Below are 17,379 nucleotides of genomic sequence, written 5' to 3' on the forward strand. Positions count from 1 at the left end.
CGCTAACTTACCAAGCTGTATTTTGTGGGCTGCTGTCAGCATTTATATACCTGCGATAAGATGAAGTAAAGTATATGTGTGTCTTTATATGACTATCATCTGTAGCTATTCCCCAAAGTATACTCTGCTTCCCTACATATTTTGGGACAGACACCAGTATATTGGCTAGTTTGCTCCCTTTACTCTTATCCCACATTTGCTCCAAGGTGGGTGGTATTTAGAACTGTGTCTTTTTTTCTCGTTTTTTTCTTTCTTTTTTTAACCCCCCCGGCGATATTCAAGACTGTACGCTCCAAGGGTAAACCCGACGGCTCACTGATGACAACTAGGAACCCGAAATCAGGTATAACCTTTTAACGTTCTTAAGTAGTAGTCGGGTGTTATTGGAGATTTCACTGCCTCTGCTTAGCTTATTTTGTTCACGAAGGTATAGAGAAGCTTGTAAACTTCATAGGAAATCATAAATAGGTACACATCCTGCTGTCATGGACTAAACGAAAACGAAGATGGACGCGAAGGTCTAGCCTTTGTAGATTTTTTCTTCTCCTAGCGAGAGCCATCATCAGGCAGGCCTCTTAGTTGCCTACGCTACCGTAGATCTCGGATCCTACTTTCTAGAGAGGTAGGTACCTATGATAATGAAAAGGATACCTGGATCTTTGATGCTTTATGTACCTTCGCTTGTAGCCTTTCGACGACTTTCCTCATGACCCCGTGCTCAGTGCGTGTTATGCGCTGTTGCGATCTTTCATATATCACCCAAGCGGCAATGGTGAAAGCGGTAAGTGGGACGGCTGCAGCGAAGTAGATCCATAGTTTATCTGAGAAATCTGTCAGCCCATGAGCCGTGAACACGACACGGACATAGATAGCCTACCAATCTTGAACTCAAAGAACGGCATACTCAAGATCGTCGATATGAAGGTCCCGGGAAGGAATAGGGCGCCCATGAATGCCAGACCCTTCATTGTTTTGGCATCTCGAGTAGTCGTTGTGCTTAGGTCAATTTGCCACTGCGCGATAGCCGTGTTCAACTGGCTGTTCCTCTGAGAGTGCTCCAGGGCCATAATATTAATCTAGTCGTCATCCCACATTAGCATCATCCCTTATCTGTTTGGCGGACCCGTGTCAAGCGCTCTTGCCTGACCTAATGAGACTTACCGAGCTTTCCAAAGCATGCATGCGCTGCTCTAACTGACGAGTAAAGCCCACAATGCTGTCTAACTGAGCCCGCTCTTCCTTCAAACCCCTGGCTAATTGGGTGTGAATGGCAGTCATCTCCGATGACTCTTCTTCATCAGAGAGTCTCGACCAGAAAGAAGCCATTGCTTCTCGAAGTTCATCGATGGCCTCACATAGTGCTGCTGCAGAGCTCAACACTGATATCATACTTCGGCGATTGTCCGCCCAGTGCCTCCCGATAGGCCGAAAGTTCCATGAATCCGACGTGTCTGTATATATCCTCCTAACATCATGCTTGACTTCACTCGTGTTACACGCGAGGATGAGTTCCATTTGTTCAGCCATCGATGCAGCATCGAGGTGTCTTTGGTTCAATCGAAGTCTAACACTGCGAATCATGATGTAAGGTAGAGTCAGCGGGTGAGCAACCTTGCAAGTAATTCTGCTGATTTCGTCGAAGCATTTGCTCATGTCCTTGCGCATGTCCAGTCTTTCAAACCCCTCGTTCAAGCGAAAAAGTGCTGTCGTCTCGTTGCTACTAAATGCGTAGGTAAGGAAAAGCTCGATTTTATCCTCGTAGCAGTGCGAGTAAGCAGGGTCCTCTCGCCAATGCATATGTGTTCGTTGAAACTGATGTCGGAATACAATACCTTCAGCAACAGTCAGCACCTATCACACACACACACACACACACACACACACACACACACACACAAACACACAGCTTGAGGGCTCGACGTTCAACTTAGATGGCCGTTGCGTCAAATCTAGCCATAGATATGGGTTTCCAAGACAGTGCAGAAGGTAACTCACGCATAAGGGACTCATTGTTTTCCTCTGCAAATTCCAAGTCGAAGAATGAGCCAATTGTTCTGTCAATATCCAAAGAAAGCAATGGCAATCTCAGGTTTTCGATTATGACTTGGTAGGTATTTGACGGTAAGAACCACACGTCTTGAGTTTTGTGCGTGAGTGTTGCGATGGACAATTTAGGTTCGTATAGTCTGGTCTGGCGTTAGCACGGTTCGAGGCAGATTTAGTACATTGACAGATCTTGACTTGCATCAGACAACGGACTTGACGCTTGATAGTGACGCCATCTGGCACCTCTTTTGGCGCAAACTGACCCTGAGAAAGGCTCGAATGTCAGCGATTCCAGTTAAATCACGCAATAAAGGGAAAGTCCCCGGTCTAAGTAAATGGGACACAAAGAAACATGGGTAAATACTTGGCCGTTCACGAAGTTCAAGATCCCTTCATCATCAGGAAGAGAACATTTTTCCACATTATTGCATCTCGAGTCCTATACTTTCACCGTCAGCAACATCCCTATTCCGAGCTGTAAAAGCGCCTTTGGATATCCTCTAACGTAGACAGGATCTGGATGTGTCGATACTGGGTGACTACACACCGCAGAGGACAGGCAGAAGTGAAAGAAACAACCATCTTACCGTATAGTTGACCACTTTAAGGCAGGATACCTCTGCGCGTGTCGTATGGGTGTGCTCTGGCGAGGCAAAAGGATTGTGAGAGAAGTAGCGCTCCATTGCTCGATCTCAGGTGCATGACACCCATACCCTCATAGCTGAGATCATCATCACAAATTTACAGCACCATATCCAAGGTCTTTATGTAGAAGTCAACAGCTGGTTGTGTAAGGCAGACAGCTTCCAGACCCACACTCGCCATCTCAGCCACGACCACGTCTTTTCGGGTGTCAATCAAAGTGTGATACCCAAACTTGCAACGGAACTTGCGATTGGTTCATATTGTCTGGTGAAAGCTCGCATCGTGCTCAGCCCCGCTGCATAGTAGGGAGGTTGGGCAGCGCCTTTGGCCAATTTCTTGTGACCGGTGTTCGAATGGTATTTATCTTAAGTAAGCACAGCCACGCTGCACCGCTCATCAGCTATCCGGATGTATGCCACGTATACACCCGATACTACTCAGTTTTAGGGCGAAGTGCACCCATCGACACCATTCGGTAAAGCCAGGATCCCGTACATCGCAGCATTCTTCAAACCTCCGTACTCATCTCATCCCTCCCCGTAAAGATCTTCCAAAGCCTCTTACTGACCGCCTTCCCGACCCTCTTCTCCCCAACCTCCCTTTCCTTATTGATCACCCTCCTGACATCCTCCAACGTCCCCGGACCTCCCTCCTCCAACGCCCGAACTAGTTGTCCAACCCTGGGATATACATTCGCAATCCCCATGGCAATCGGCGCCGTGATCCTCGCCACCTCCTGCAGCATGCGCACGTACACTTCTTCAGTTCCAATAGCCGTCCGCACCTGTCCGCTATCCATGCAGAACCCGGCCGACTTCATCAAGTAGTTTTCTTGATGCCGTTTATAGGGCGCGACGGCGACATTTTGGGTGAAGAGCTGTAGCTGGTGGGCGGTGTCCTGGAGGCAGGTGGTTTCTTGGATTTGCATGGAATAGAGGAGTTGGAGTCGAAGGAGGGCGGCGTCGATTTGGGATTCGCTGATAGTCATGGGGGGATCGTTCTTCTTATTAGTCCGGCGGGAAGAGGCGGTTGATGCAGATTCGTCCTCGGCTAGGCGGGAGCGGACGACCGATGCAAAGTCGTTGTTGCGCTTGTTACGGTTTGAGGAGAGGAGTTTCTTTAGGCCTTCGATGAGGTAGATGGTTTGGTGATTAGGGAAATGGCGTTGCACCTTGAGTACGTGCGCTTCGAGATTGTGGCCCTCGGCGCCCATTGCGAGCTTAGCGAATTCGGCGGCGGGGAGGATGACCAGGATGATCTTCTCGGTCTCGATGGTTTCGGGAATCGGGTCATAGTGGTGGCGTTCCTCGTTGTAACGAGATTTGACCGCGCGGCGCCAGCGCACGACGTTATCGACTGGGGAGGTCCAAGTGTTGATTTCCTTGACATCGATTTTCTTCAGGAATTCTTCGATCTGGATCTTGGTAGCTGGAGGGAGGCTAGACGGAAGATCCACGATCATCTCAGGGGTCGCGATTTCCTTTCTGATCTTCAGCTTGTTGGCTTCTGCACGGGCGGCAGCGCGCTGTTTCTCTTCGGCCTTTTGTTGCTTCTCGCGCTCTTTTTCTTGCCTTTTTCGTTCCGCTGCGCTCTTCTTCTCGAGAGCTTTATCTTCTCTTTCCCTGGCTCGTTCCTCGGCTGTTTTCTTTGCACCTCCTTTTGCAGGCTTCGTCCTTGTCGCTCCCGTTGTTGTAGATGCGGACTTGGTGAACGGTCTTTTCGTAGGTCCCGATAGATCATTCCCTGAGCGACTAGCTGGGAAGCGGAGGTCGGATATGTCTGGAAAGTCATCTTCGTCGTTGGATAAAGGGTCCACGCCTACGTCCTCGTCCGAGTTTTCGGGAGGACTGAACCCTGATTGACTTCTTCCTAGGGAGCGGTGAGGACTAGGTTTCGCTGGAAGGGGGGCCGAGCTTGATATGGGATCCCATGCTGCTGCTGTTGTTGCCGGCCTTGGCGGTCCTCGTGGATTCGGATTGACTTTCAGCGGAGAGTCTACGAATGGGTCATCGTCGTCGGAATCATCTATGTTGATAACATCTGGTGTGACTTTTGCAGAAGCAGGTCCTTTCCCTTTTTGTTCTCGGGTGAACCTTGGGGGCGGGCTTGCGAAGGGATCATCATCGTCGTCATTGTGATGATAGGTGGATTTCGCCGCTTTGGATATATTTCGGCTGGAAATATGGGGAGATGTGGAAGACTCGGAATCCTCTATTACCCTACTGCTGTCATTTCGTGATGGCCCCAACCGAGCGAAGCTTTTACTTATCGCCAGGGTATGTGTCTGTGCCAACCGAGGCTTCGGGCTGTTGGACTCTGAGACTGGGGATAAGCGTTGTCGCTTCCTAGCTGGCTCGCTTGTTCGCTCGCCTCCGATTGTCGATCTGGTGATACTGTCAATATCGAGAAAACCGTCCGAGGATATATCAATGTCGAGTTCTGGAGTTTTCTTCTGGCTCATAGTTCGAGCAGAGCCCTGGATGGACTTCAATTCTTGACTGTCTCCCTTGAGATCAACGGTACTGAGTCCTGGTTCTTTCCTGGCGGGAGTTTTGGAGGTAGATATTGGCGGAACGTCATCGGCTGTGAGGTCAAAATTGTCGTAGTCTAGATCATCATCGAGGACATTCTTCTGTTTGCTAGGCGGGACATGCGACAACATGTTGTTGACAACTAATGTTGATTGAGGTTCCACCTCTGGGCTGGACAGAAGGGATATGACCTCTGGGGGCATGGCTCAAGGTTTTGACGGCGCGTGGAAACTCGGCAAAGGCTGTTTGTGTCTCTCCATGACACGAGTCACTGGTGGGGACAAATGACGCGGACAATTGCGTGCTGGCCGTTTGTTTGGGGGGCGGGCGGCTCTCGGCCTACCTATGCTCCGTTTGCAGGCAGTCGCGAAGTATCGATTCGGCTCCTGTTTGTCTTGCGACTAGTATTGTCTAGTTGCCACAGCACGACGGGCGAAGACGTTGCGACAGCGTAACGGGATGCAATGCGATGCAGTGCGATGCGGTGCGGTCGCATAGTGTAACGACATGTTGACGCGACGGATAGAGGTTCGAAGCACGAACCTGACGCGGGCTTCACGTGATCTGAGCTTAATCAGACCCCGCTCTCCACTCGGCCGTTCCCGTTGTTTGTTATCATCGAATCGCTGCTCCTCGCTTTCTCCATTTTTTTGGCCGATCCGACCAGGCCGACCCCGTGCTCGCACCATCGATCGCAATGACCGACGGCCGACTGATCGACGACCTCTTTGCCCCGGCCCCCGGATTCAAATGTCCATGGTCTGTCTGTGGAGTGTATAAAACGCCGTCATAACCGGCCATAGTGGGTCATCAAAGACGAAGCGAGAAACGTGATCAATGGAATGGAAGAGACTGAGGAAGCTCATCTCTCTCCATCCGAGACTCCATATGCTTCCCGCTTTTCACTCGAGACAGTTCAGTGACCCATTCGGACACACCGTATCAAAAAGAGTCAGCTTCACCGTGCTGTTGGCAGTCCTCAACACTCGCCCGTTTTATGAAGGATAGATCTCTGCTCCCATCACTGTTTCTTCGCGCATACACAACGGGATTAGATGAGATGAGTGTCCATCTTCGAATCCCTGCATCCTCAAAATGCAAAGAATCGTAGTCTGCTTGCACGTGGATTTGTCGTTTGGTCGTCCAATGGCAGTCTGTTTGCCCGCTCTTATCGAACCCCATCCCAATACACACCCAGCAACATGCCAAAGATGGGGCAGCCAGAGCGCGCCGCCGTAATCTCTTCCTGTCTTCCTCATTCGTCTTTCATTTCCTTCACTTTCCCATGGGCGAAGCGAAAGACGTTGAACGGGCTCGAACTGACTGACAGACTGACAGGGGCTTTAAATTTCCAACGGGGAAGCTAACGCAGGTGCACGGTCACAGGTCCCCATCCAAGTGCCACCGAGGCGTCAGTGCTTCTAGTAGAGATGAGAGAGCAAACGAATCCGGAGCATGACCTCATTTGGGAGACTGTTGCCGTTGTAAGGTACGGGTAGGCAAGCTGGTGTCGTAGATGCATGCCATGACTGTTCCTCTGTGCACTACGCAATGTCTATATGTATGTGTAAATTCTCGAGATAAACCTCTTGTCCAAGTGTCGCCCTCTTCTTGAGGTTTTCACATGGCCGACGATGGCACCGCAGCATCGGTAACAAGAACATCAGGCCATCCGATCTTCACGATGCTGTATCCACGCCCTAGGCTACGTCTGGAAGGGATAAGGTATGCGGAGCCTGCCAGACTAGTTTCTCCGAAGCCCGGCGGGAACCTAGGACCCTCAACATGCTTTTCATGACAGTATGTACCCGTGGTGCCGGTAGATGGATTGCACCTTTTCCACCCATTGATGTCTGATTCCGCACAGACCGCTCACTCCGACGGCGAGGACAAGATACATACAGAGCGATATGTAATCAAGGCACCCCATCAGACGATAGACGGGAAGCGCACCCCGCGCTCTGGCATCATACCGTATCGTTGTGGTGTGCACGATCGAGCTGATGCGCGTCTTTTGAGTCTCTTGAAATCTCAGCATCTAGAAAGGGAGAAGAGGGTGTTGAGGAATGTAGCCTCGCAAGGACGGAATTTTGAGCGCTTTCGATTTTCCACTGGGTTACCTACATAAGAAGGTGGAATGAGCAAAAGGGCTGTCGGATGTCGGCTGTTGATTGGGCAGAAGGGCCCGCCTTGATTCGGCGCCATGAGCACATGTCTTGCTAACAGTGAATTGCATCGATTTGTGTTCCTGAAAAGCGTGCCCAGCTTTGTGCTGCGTACCTGCAGACCCGTTGTTTGGCTTGCTTTGGCGGGTTTTGTGTGTCCGCTTCGCTCGCATCCGCGGAGCTGGTTTAAAGCGACTACGTAAGGTAGGTACCTGGTACCTCTAGTACGATCGGTCAGTGCGACTGTGTGGGGCCTTACAAACTGGGCGGGCGACTCGAGTCAAGACCACCAAAATCCCGGGAGTTTGCAACAATCACTAGAAGTCCCGCATCCCGTCATTTTGAACCACGACAACGAGTCAAAGCGAGCCATCTTTTTCCTATCACTAGCTTTTCTTTTCCACGCTTGCCTTAACCGCGAATCCTAACCACTCATCTGGGTTGCTAAAAGTGACTTGCATCTTGGTTGAAGCTGCTGCTGGCTCCACACAGTCGCACTTACCGATTGCGCAGTCGCTTTAACCGGCTTGCAGTCATCCGCTTTATCACACACACGGTTTCGACACCCCACTGTCGCTAACGTCGGGAGGTTCATCCCATCCACTACCTACACTAGAATTAGCCCCATGCCCGTGTCCTTGACAGCGCTCATGCACCCCTGAATTAACACCACCAAGGGAAGGCTTCCAGAATGGGAGTTGTTGGTGGATTGGGTCGGGTGGTTAGGGCCAAGGAGGGAAAGACAAAGCGACGATCTCAGGGGAAGTTTGGCGATAGCGGGTGCACTTTTGGGGTTTCCAAGCACCCCGCAAAGGCATACAGAACCCATACCTATTGAGCTATATATACAGATGGGTATTTCCATGTGTCTCTAAATATCCTCGCTATTGTAGGTCTTGCTGTTACTTTCTGGTTGTTGTTTGCAGTAAGTAGCGATTGCGTGAATTATGTGTGACGGGCGTTCAAGGCGGGCTTTTAGCTTTCCCAAGAAAAAGGGGTCCATGAGGACAAGAACACTTATGGTTCATCTGATGTGATGCAACATCTGCCAAGTCTCAACAGATGCGCAGTGTTATGCAGAGCCTCGCATCCCACGTTCGCTGGCTGAGTGTGGTTGCGAGTATCTCACAACATGCCGCGCATGCAGATACACATACGTGATGTGGAGAGGGTGCTGTTGCTGGAAAGGGAAAAGAAGCAAGCGCGGGTGCCCCTTAATCATCTCGCCATCTCGTTGGCGGCTTGACGACTCTATTATGGTACCGGTGCAAACGATTGCGACGCCTCATGTTTGTTTTCTTGCCGGCATCCCCGCCCTCTTGACCTGGACTCGGTTTGCATCGACTGTGGCAGGAGTACCAGAGGGGAAGAAAAGAAAAAAAAAAAGAAAAAAAGAAAAAGAAAGAAAGGCAAAAAGGAAGGTTTGCCTTTGAATGATAACTGGCCGGGCGAGTGTCAGTACTTCCTTCGTACCTGACCATCGGGGAAGCAAGGATGTCTTTACTTTGCCATGTTTCCATTCCATCCCCAGATGTCGCATCCAACTGGGGCTTCCATTATCTCTGGTTTGGGTTCCCTTGATTGCTTCTTGCCCATTTCCCTTCCTAGCAAACCACCCAGCTGGGAACAGGAGAATTGCACCCACCCAGTGACCTACTACCTACCTACCTACTAGGTAGATAGTCGTCTGTCTGTCTCTCAGAGTCCGTCAGGTCCCGTGTGTAAGGTGCACGATCAGCGAGACATGGAAAATGATTTCTCATTCGCTCCCGATCTGGTCAAGGCAAGCAAGCACCTAGCCAGGGCCAAGTTCCAGTTCCCAAAGTGTACTAACTCGAGCGGAAGGGCTTGACCGTGACCGGATCCCCAATCAGATGCGATTCTCGTTGCTTCCGTTCCTTCCTCTCCAGTGTTCAGGGGATGGCAGTGGATGGGAGAGTTGCTAGTGGTCGTGACCTGAGTGGGGGGTACCCGTGCTAGCTGCGCTCTGCTACATCGATACCTTGTCGGTAGCGTTGGTAATTTGCGACGCCGTCTACATCCTGGTCAGTCGGTCGACGCAATCAAATAAACAAGCAAGAGTCCCCCAAACCACTTTCAGCCCAGAGATCCTGAACCACTTTTTTTTTAATTGATTTTGCAGCATTTTGCTTTCAGTTGCTAACATCGTGCCCGCTCCTCGACTTTGGGCGATTCAAAACAAAAAACAAAAAAAAGAAACCAGGCCGGTATCGATAAGACATTCACTCCCGACACCAGTCTAACACCACTTTCGCGACCAGCTGGAACATATGACGCCCGTTGTGCAAATTAAAGCTGGATAACACCCGCCTCCCCGCGAGGGGTCCGCAGTCCGCCATTCCATCATCTCCTCTACATATCAACATACAGCAAGCAGCAAGCAGTCCCTCCTTTTGTCCAGTCCAAAATCCCAGAAGCATCCCGACGCCAAACCATACACTAATTACGAGATACCCGACGGAGGAGATATTTCACGAGACCAAGACTCAGGAGAGACGACTATTCCATCTATACCTCCAGGCCATCCCTTGCAGCGCATATCCGATTCCAGCATCACTCACCACCCAACAACAAACGTCCAACCCCAATTGGTGATCAGTCGTTACTTTGAACCCAACAAGCCGCCGAGCAGCCCGAACCCAAGCCCATCTCATCCCGTTTGGCTGCCGACCGTCATTCGCTATTCGTCGCTCCCTATATTTTGGCCCAACTACTAAGCAGCAGTGCAGCCAGGCGCACAGGAGTGTGCGTAACGCTGGGGTTCAATTCGACCTGGGCGGTAGTGCAGACTTGCAGGTGGTATTGCGCCGTCGCATTGGCCCGTCCAGCGGCACCCAAGCCTGAGGTCCAAACGGCAATCCCACAAGCCGTCCATTCGCTTCCAAGGAAAAATCCATCATAAAACAATAAAACAATGGACTTCGCCTCTCCTCCAAATTCCCCGGGCGGCTCCAGCTTGCCTCAGCGACCCATGAGCGCCATGGTTCGGCCAACACAGAGAAGCAGCAGCCGCATGAGCATTACCAGCAAAACTGGTGGTGGGAGTCGAGCGTCGGACGACGATGTCAAGACTGCAGTCAGAGTCGGTACGTACCCCCACAGCATCTGTACCCCCTTTTCTTTACCTACCCCCGGGTGGCTCCCTATTGTAGAGCATTCCAGCTGTGGTATTCCGGCAACTGCACGGCAACGCTGAGAGAAGCAGCCACTCCCGCCTGCAAAAAAAAGAGGACATGAACAACTTGGATGCTGACACCGCATTTTCCCTTCTGCAGCGGTGCGCGTGAGGCCGCCCCTGGGTCCAGACGATCCAGGATACGATCTTGTCCCACAACGCTTTCAGCGGTCAATGGTGCAAGTCCAAGGAGAGACCGGAGTAGCCATCGATTCACCACAGGGCCGCAAGTTGTTCGTGTTTGACAGGGTTTTTGGTCCCGAGGTCGACCAGGAGGGCGTATGGGAGTATCTTAGCGACTGTGTAAATGCTTTCACACAGGGTTACAATGTCTCGCTTCTCGCCTACGGCCAGTCGGGCGCCGGCAAGTCATACACGATGGGTACTGCAGGCCCCGATGTGCAGGAAGACCTAGAGGCCATGGGTAAGTGCACCTGGCACCGGCCTCTGAGACATGCAGGTGCCCTCCCCACCAAGAAGCTTGCGTGCTAACTGCACATGTAGGAGTGATCCCCCGGGCCGCTATCGCCCTGTTTGAAAAGCTGGACGGCTCAAGTCCAAAGTCCCAAGGCGCGGCTTCGAAACGGAGTTCCATGTCCCAGCTGCGTGCCCCTTCGAAAGTCGCCATGCTTCAGCCCTCCAATATCGACAAGGATTGGAAACTGACTGCGACTTACGTCGAGATTTACAACGAAACCCTGCGAGACCTTCTAATTCCAGAGCACATTCCGCAGCATGAGCGCGGCACCGTCACCATCCGTGAGGATGTCAAGGGGAACATCATCCTCACCGGCTTGCAGCAAGTCGAGGTCAACTCGGTCGACGATCTGATGAATGTTTTAGCCCAGGGTTCAGCACTCCGCCAGACCGATGCGACAGCAATCAATGCCCGATCTTCGAGATCCCATGCCGTCTTCAGCCTTAACCTGGTACGAAAAGGAGCCAAGGGTCCCACGGCGCCCACAGATAGACGCATGTCGATGCCGCTCGAGGCCATGTCCGGTACGGAAGCCATGGTCACCACCGATAGCAAGATGCATTTCGTCGATTTGGCCGGTAGCGAACGTCTCAAGAATACCGGTGCCCAAGGCGAGCGTGCCAAGGAGGGTATCTCGATCAATGCTGGTCTGGCCGCCCTAGGCAAGGTTATATCGCAGCTTTCGTCACGGCAACCAGGAGCGCATGTGTCGTACCGAGATTCGAAGCTCACTCGCTTGCTTCAAGATTCTTTGGGTGGAAATGCCATTACGTACATGATTGCTTGCGTTACCCAGGCCGAGTTCCACCTTAGCGAAACACTCAACACGGTACAATATGCCCAGAGAGCGCGAGCCATTCAAAGCAAGCCGAGGATACAACAGGTGGACGAGGGCGACAAACAGGCCATTATTGAGCGTTTGAAGGCCGAGGTTGCGTTCCTGCGAGAGCAGATTCGGAGCTCGGAAAGGGGCGGGGGTGACAGACGTAGCATGTTGCTTGCTCCTGGGGAGAGGTCCGAGCGGCAGAATGAACGGGAGGCAGAGCTCCAGAACCAGCTACTGGACGCCAGGGAAAACTATACCACGCTATCCCAGCGACATGCGAAGCTGATTTCCGAGATGGCCAAGGCGCGGGAAAATGAGTTTGCTGAGAATCAGCATCTCGAGGAGAGCTTGGGTGAAAGCGCCACCGAACGTCTAAATCGCTCAAACAGTTTCGCCCAGGCCGTCGAGCAGGTCGTTCTTGAATACGAGAAAACAATCCAATCGCTCGAGCAGTCCCTTGCCAGCACTCGGGCCACCCTCGCTAACACCGAGGCTACGCTGCTCGAGAAGGAAACGAAGTGTGCGTATACGGAGACCATCAACACTCAACTCCAGGCAAGGCTACAAAAACTCATGGATCGTGAGGCTAGTACGGAGAACTACCTACATGACCTGGAGGCCAAGCTGGATACCCATACTTCCGGGGAAGAAAAGAACGCCACCATTATTACCGAGCTGCGTAAAGAGATTGCCCGTGTACGCGAGAATGAAGCAAACGCAGAGGACTATATCTCTACCCTGGAAGAGCGCCTCGCCGAGGCTGATCAGGATGCCGAGCTGATGCAGAGGGAAATTGACCGTCTTGAGCAGGTTATTGAACGCCAGCGCAGTCTCGGAAAGCTGGACTCCTTGCTGAACGAACTGGACCACATCCAGCAAGATCCGCCGACCATCCCCGAGAACGAGCATGAACTCACCAACGGAGCCCGCCATCGCAAAATGGCTAGCCGAGACTATGCCAACCATTCGCGTAGCCAGAGCCATGTAAGCCACCGAAGCCAGTTCGATGAACCAATCCGGGAGAGCAGCGAGGAGGATATTCCCGAGGAAGATGAGGACAATCTGGATGCGACCCCAACGGACAAGGCAAACCATTCGACACCGAAGGCGTCGCACGCTCAACTGGCGGGCAAGAACGGCTCGAAACTGGTACCTGTGGACCAGTTCGAAACCGTTACCAAGGAACTCGTCGACCTCCGTACCGAGCACGAGACAACTCTGCATGACTACAGCGCTCTCCAAGCTAAGCACGAGGAGGCTCTTAGGGCGCTTGCGGAGCTACAGGATGCTGTTGACGAGGCCCGCCATCCGAGCCGTGTACGGGATTCCATTCTTTCGGTATCAGCACCGGGTACGAGGCCCATGTCGTTGATGTCAGGCGAAACCAAGACTGGACACCGATCTTTGTCGTCTGAGCTGTCATCGGCCCTGGGTTCGCATACAGTTGTTACGGACGTTTCGGGTGCCGAGACTGCCAAACATCACGATTCGGAGATTGACGAAGCGGATGCCGATGCTCAGATCCAGAAACTGAAATCCATTGCCGCTGCAAGGGAGGCTGCCGAAAGGGAACTTGCTACGCGGTATGCTCAGCTGGAGGAGAAGCACCAGGAGACTCTCGACATGGTGGAAGAACTGAAGACGGAGATTGCAAAGGCTCAGGCTCTCAGCGTGGAATCTTCCATATCAAGAACCAGCACTCCAGTTATCCGTCGTAAGTCCAGCCAGAACGTGATGATCATCGATCGCGCCCATCGCTCTTTCGCCACGCTCAGCAACATCGCAGCCGAAAATCTGCACGATCCAGATGTGATGGCCAACTTCGAGCTCAACTTGAACGCCGCTATGCACGAACTCCATGCTCGCTCGGTAAGGATCCAAGAATTGGAGGCGGATGTGACGAATGCGAAGAAGGAGATGGAGACCAAGATGACCATCATCTCTGGCTTGACTCGCGAGAGGTCCAGCTTGAAGGCGGCATCGCCGATGGATATGGCTATGGTTTCCAGCCTCAGAGAGCAGCTGGAGAGGAGCGAGAAGCACGTGCAGGAGCTGCGGGAGTCCAACGCCATCCGGCAGAGGGAGCTGGAGGCTCAGATTTCCGAGTTACAGCATGCCCTGCACCAGGCTGGTGTTGATCCTGCTTCGGTTGGTCCCAGGGTGTTTGACGGAGATTCGGATGCACAGGCAAAGAGGATAGTTGAGCTGGAGGCCGAGCTTCGCGGTTGGGAAGCCAAGCACCAGGCTGCCTTGGAGAACCTTCAGGACTCGGAAAATAGGATGAAGTCTTCAATGGCCGAGCTTGGGAGCCAGATCTCATTCCTAACCACACAGCTTACCGAGACTGAGACCCAGTCCAGCATGTTGAGCTCGCGACTTGCCCAGACTGAGGGCCAGGTAACCTCGCTCAACGACCAGCTTGCCCAGAACGGACACAAGGAACCCGAAGGCGATGAGGCCGCAAAGGAGAAGAAGCACAAGGAACTTGTCGAGATCCTTCGCCGCGAGATTGATGACTACAAGGAGATCGTCAACAGGACACAGGCCAAGGTTACACAGACCGAAGAGCAAGCTGCGGCCACCAAGGTCCTGCTTGATGCCGCCACCAGAGAACGCGACGACGCCGCTGCCGAAGCCGAACACAACAAACAGCTCGTGAACAGGCTCGAGGAGTCGATCACTGAGCATGAGCACACCATCAAGGCCCACCAGGAGAGCTTGCATGCTCTCGAGCTGAACCACGCTTTGGAGCTTGAAGAGGCGAGAACCGCTTCCAGACGGGAGGTTGAGGCTGAAATGAAGGCCCTCAAGGCCAAGCATGCTGAGCAGGTAAGACGTCTCGAGGAAGGACTTACCGATGCTCGGGAGGATCTTCTCAGGGTCGCCACTCAGGTCGCTTTGGCTCTTGGCCTCGAAGTTAGTATCGAGAAGCTCTCGGAGCGCATCGAGGATCTCCTCGAATCCCGTGATCAGGTGGACCTGGAGCAGAAGAAGCGTGGCGAACTGGAGCAGCATGTTGTTGAGCTCACATCCATCAATGACCAGGTCATGAATGAACTGGAGTCTGTTAAGGCCGCTCTAGCGAACATGTTGGCGACGGAGAATGACAAGGTCAAGACTGTCTATCCTGTCAAGGAATCCGTGGCGCTGGTCAAGAAGAAGATGGTCGATTTGGAGACGAAGAACAAGAAGAACTCGCGTCTTGTGGAGGAGCTGGAGGATCAACTGCAGAGTAACTACGACCAAGTGCAAATCACGAGCAACAGGTTGTCAATGTTGCAGTCCGAGAAGACCCAGCAGCTGGAGGAGGCGAATGCTGCCATGATTAGGCTCGAAGAGGAGTTGAAGATGGCCCGGGAGGAGTACGCCGCTCTTCAGGTATGTTGGCCTACCCTACCTATCCCCCTTATTCGCTTCCATCGCCATTTGCTGACACGTATGTTTAGACCAAGTACAACGTGCTGTCCGAACAAGCAGCGTCCGTTCCTCAACGCTCCGACTCCAAGTCCGCACCTAACCCGAGCTCTCCCATCCGCAAGTCGAACTCCGTGCAGTCCCTGCCCTCGCCCCCGCCCGCGATTCCTCTTCCACCGCTCCCATCCGATCGCGCAAGCGGCGCCGTCTCCCCTACAAGTGGCGCTCCTCGTCCCCCCTCCAAGGACATTCTTGCCGCTGCGCTTTCCAACCAGCAGTTCCAAGCCATTCAAGAAGATCAGGAAGCCCGCATCCGCATCATCGAGAAGAACCTTTTGGCCGAGAAGCAGCTTACTGCCACCCTGGAAGAAGCGCTCACCGATCTCGAGACACAACAGCTTAAGATCAAGGCCGACGCTGACGCCTGGAAGCGCCGGGCCGGCGAGCTCGAGGCCGAGCTCAAGGAGCTCAAGGACAAGCCCCAGGTGGACAACCGGTGGAGCCTGCAGCAGGTTGAGGAGGAGCGGAAGAAGCGGGTGGATGCCGAGCGGGCGCGACAGCACCTCGAAGAGAGGATGCAGAGCCTGGCGTCGGGCAAGAAGAAGAAGAAGGGAAGCCTGAACTGTTTCTAGGGGGGCGCCCGCACCCGGTTGCCCTTGTCGTCCTTGTCCTACAGTTCAAGCGCTACGAGCGTTGGTTGTTTTGGTTTATCATCAATAGGTGGGGGTGGCCGGAGTTGCGGTTGTGGTTGCTGTGGCCGAAGAAGCTGCGGGTGTTGCTGCGGCCCCAAATGTGGGTGTGGGAACGGGTTGGTGAACAGCGGGATGGTCACTCCTGCAACAACCGTGCCTACACCTACCATGCCTACCATGCCCATCAAGGCGGGGCGGCGCAGTCGTTCTGGTAGTGGCGTTAGTTTACACGGTAGTGTTGGGGGTGGCGGCGGTGGTGGTGGTGGCCTACGGAGGCGGGCTGGAAGTGGTGCAAGTCGTGTCAGTGCTACCAGTGCTGGTGGACGGCGCAGTCGCGCTGGTAGCGTCGCGGCTGGTGGTGGTGGTGGTGGTAGTGGAAGACGTAGTCGTGCTAGCAGTGTTGCTTCTGGTGCGAGTGTCGGTAATTGCTGTGGGTTGACGGACAATGAGAAGAACAAGAAAAGTAAAAGCAAATTCAGGATACCCGTGAGAAGGAGGAAGAGGAGCAAGAGCATTGTCAAAGGGAAGATGAAGCAGCAAGCAGGGGGTGGTGGAGGAGGAGGAGGAGGAGGAGGAGGAGGAGGAGGGGAATCGTCAGAAAAAGGTGCTGCAAAGAAGAGAAAAGAAAAAGCCAGGGAAAGCGGCGGGAGTTATCATCAGCTTCACCGGCTGAAGCTCTTATTAGAGAGAGAAAGCACGTTGCAGCGGAAACTCATGTTGGAAAGGGAGATGTCTCTACAGCGGAAGATCGATGCGAATCCGGATGTTTCGTACATGACATGAGCAGCCAACCATGCACATAGCATAGTTCAGCATTGGACTATCGGGTATGGGGTTGGTTTTTGTCCTCCCTATCATCCCTCGAAGCAAAGGGAGTGAGCAAAAGGAAAGAGATCCATGGGATGATGCGATGGAATGCCAGGGAATCGGATGGGAACTAGTCAACTGGACGGGATGAATGGATGGGCAATGTCGATTCTCTTTTGCGGTTTTGTTTTTGGTTCTTTGTCTTTTTTTCTTGGTTTATTATATATCCCCCTTCGAGCGCGCCATTTGTTACTTCTTGTTGGCTTGTTTACATATACCTTAGTATCCGCATTATGCCCCCGTATGTATGTACCTTCTATGTTGTACAAACACCAAGATGAACAAGAATAAGAACAAAGTCACGTAATATTTATTAGTCTTTTGCTGAGCCTGGTGATGTTCAGCCTTTCTGTTTCTTTGGTGTCTTGTGTAATGTTGTAGACTTGACACTACCTGTAAAGAATGATAATAGCGGACAAACGAGAGAGGGTCGAGTGCCGGGTTTGAGGGAATGAAAGGCATAGGACACAGACACAGTAGGCAGAAAGAAAGGGGAAGAAAAAGAAAGAAAAAAAAGTA

The 17,379-nt window shown here is 52.6% G+C and overlaps 5 protein-coding genes across 5 annotated transcripts; 1 reads left to right on the forward strand and 4 right to left on the reverse strand.

Annotated features, from left to right (window-relative positions):
* Positions 1 to 630: 630 nt before the first annotated feature.
* Positions 631 to 2,098, reverse strand: NEUTE1DRAFT_45076 (uncharacterized protein; the record flags this gene model as incomplete). The annotated part of the gene is made up of 4 exons (XM_009853326.1): positions 631 to 821; positions 878 to 1,076; positions 1,162 to 1,832; positions 1,996 to 2,098. Coding segments are annotated over 4 exons (1,164 nt in total), but the record flags the coding sequence as incomplete, so codon positions are not given.
* Positions 2,099 to 3,199: 1,101 nt separating this feature from the next.
* Positions 3,200 to 5,353, reverse strand: NEUTE1DRAFT_123207 (uncharacterized protein; the record flags this gene model as incomplete). Its single annotated transcript, XM_009854001.1, has 1 exon — positions 3,200 to 5,353. One exon carries the CDS (start codon positions 5,351 to 5,353, stop codon positions 3,200 to 3,202), a length of 2,154 nt encoding a protein of 717 aa, XP_009852303.1.
* A 1,785-nt stretch (positions 5,354 to 7,138) lies between these two features.
* Positions 7,139 to 7,480, reverse strand: NEUTE1DRAFT_117461 (uncharacterized protein; the record flags this gene model as incomplete). The annotated part of the gene is made up of 2 exons (XM_009854002.1): positions 7,139 to 7,242; positions 7,347 to 7,480. Coding segments are annotated over 2 exons (183 nt in total), but the record flags the coding sequence as incomplete, so codon positions are not given.
* Positions 7,481 to 9,674: 2,194 nt separating this feature from the next.
* On the reverse strand, positions 9,675 to 9,856 carry NEUTE1DRAFT_117462 (uncharacterized protein; the record flags this gene model as incomplete). The annotated part of the gene is made up of 1 exon (XM_009854003.1): positions 9,675 to 9,856. A coding segment is annotated over one exon (153 nt), but the record flags the coding sequence as incomplete, so codon positions are not given.
* Positions 9,857 to 10,322: 466 nt separating this feature from the next.
* NEUTE1DRAFT_84225 (uncharacterized protein) lies at positions 10,323 to 15,933 on the forward strand (the record flags this gene model as incomplete). Its single annotated transcript, XM_009854004.1, has 4 exons — positions 10,323 to 10,494; positions 10,684 to 11,007; positions 11,088 to 15,265; positions 15,334 to 15,933. 4 exons carry the CDS (start codon positions 10,323 to 10,325, stop codon positions 15,931 to 15,933), a joined length of 5,274 nt encoding a protein of 1,757 aa, XP_009852306.1.
* Positions 15,934 to 17,379: the final 1,446 nt, after the last annotated feature.

Source organism: Neurospora tetrasperma (assembly GCF_000213175.1).
Source record: "Neurospora tetrasperma FGSC 2508 unplaced genomic scaffold NEUTE1scaffold_4, whole genome shotgun sequence".
Classification (NCBI taxonomy): domain Eukaryota; kingdom Fungi; phylum Ascomycota; class Sordariomycetes; order Sordariales; family Sordariaceae; genus Neurospora; species Neurospora tetrasperma.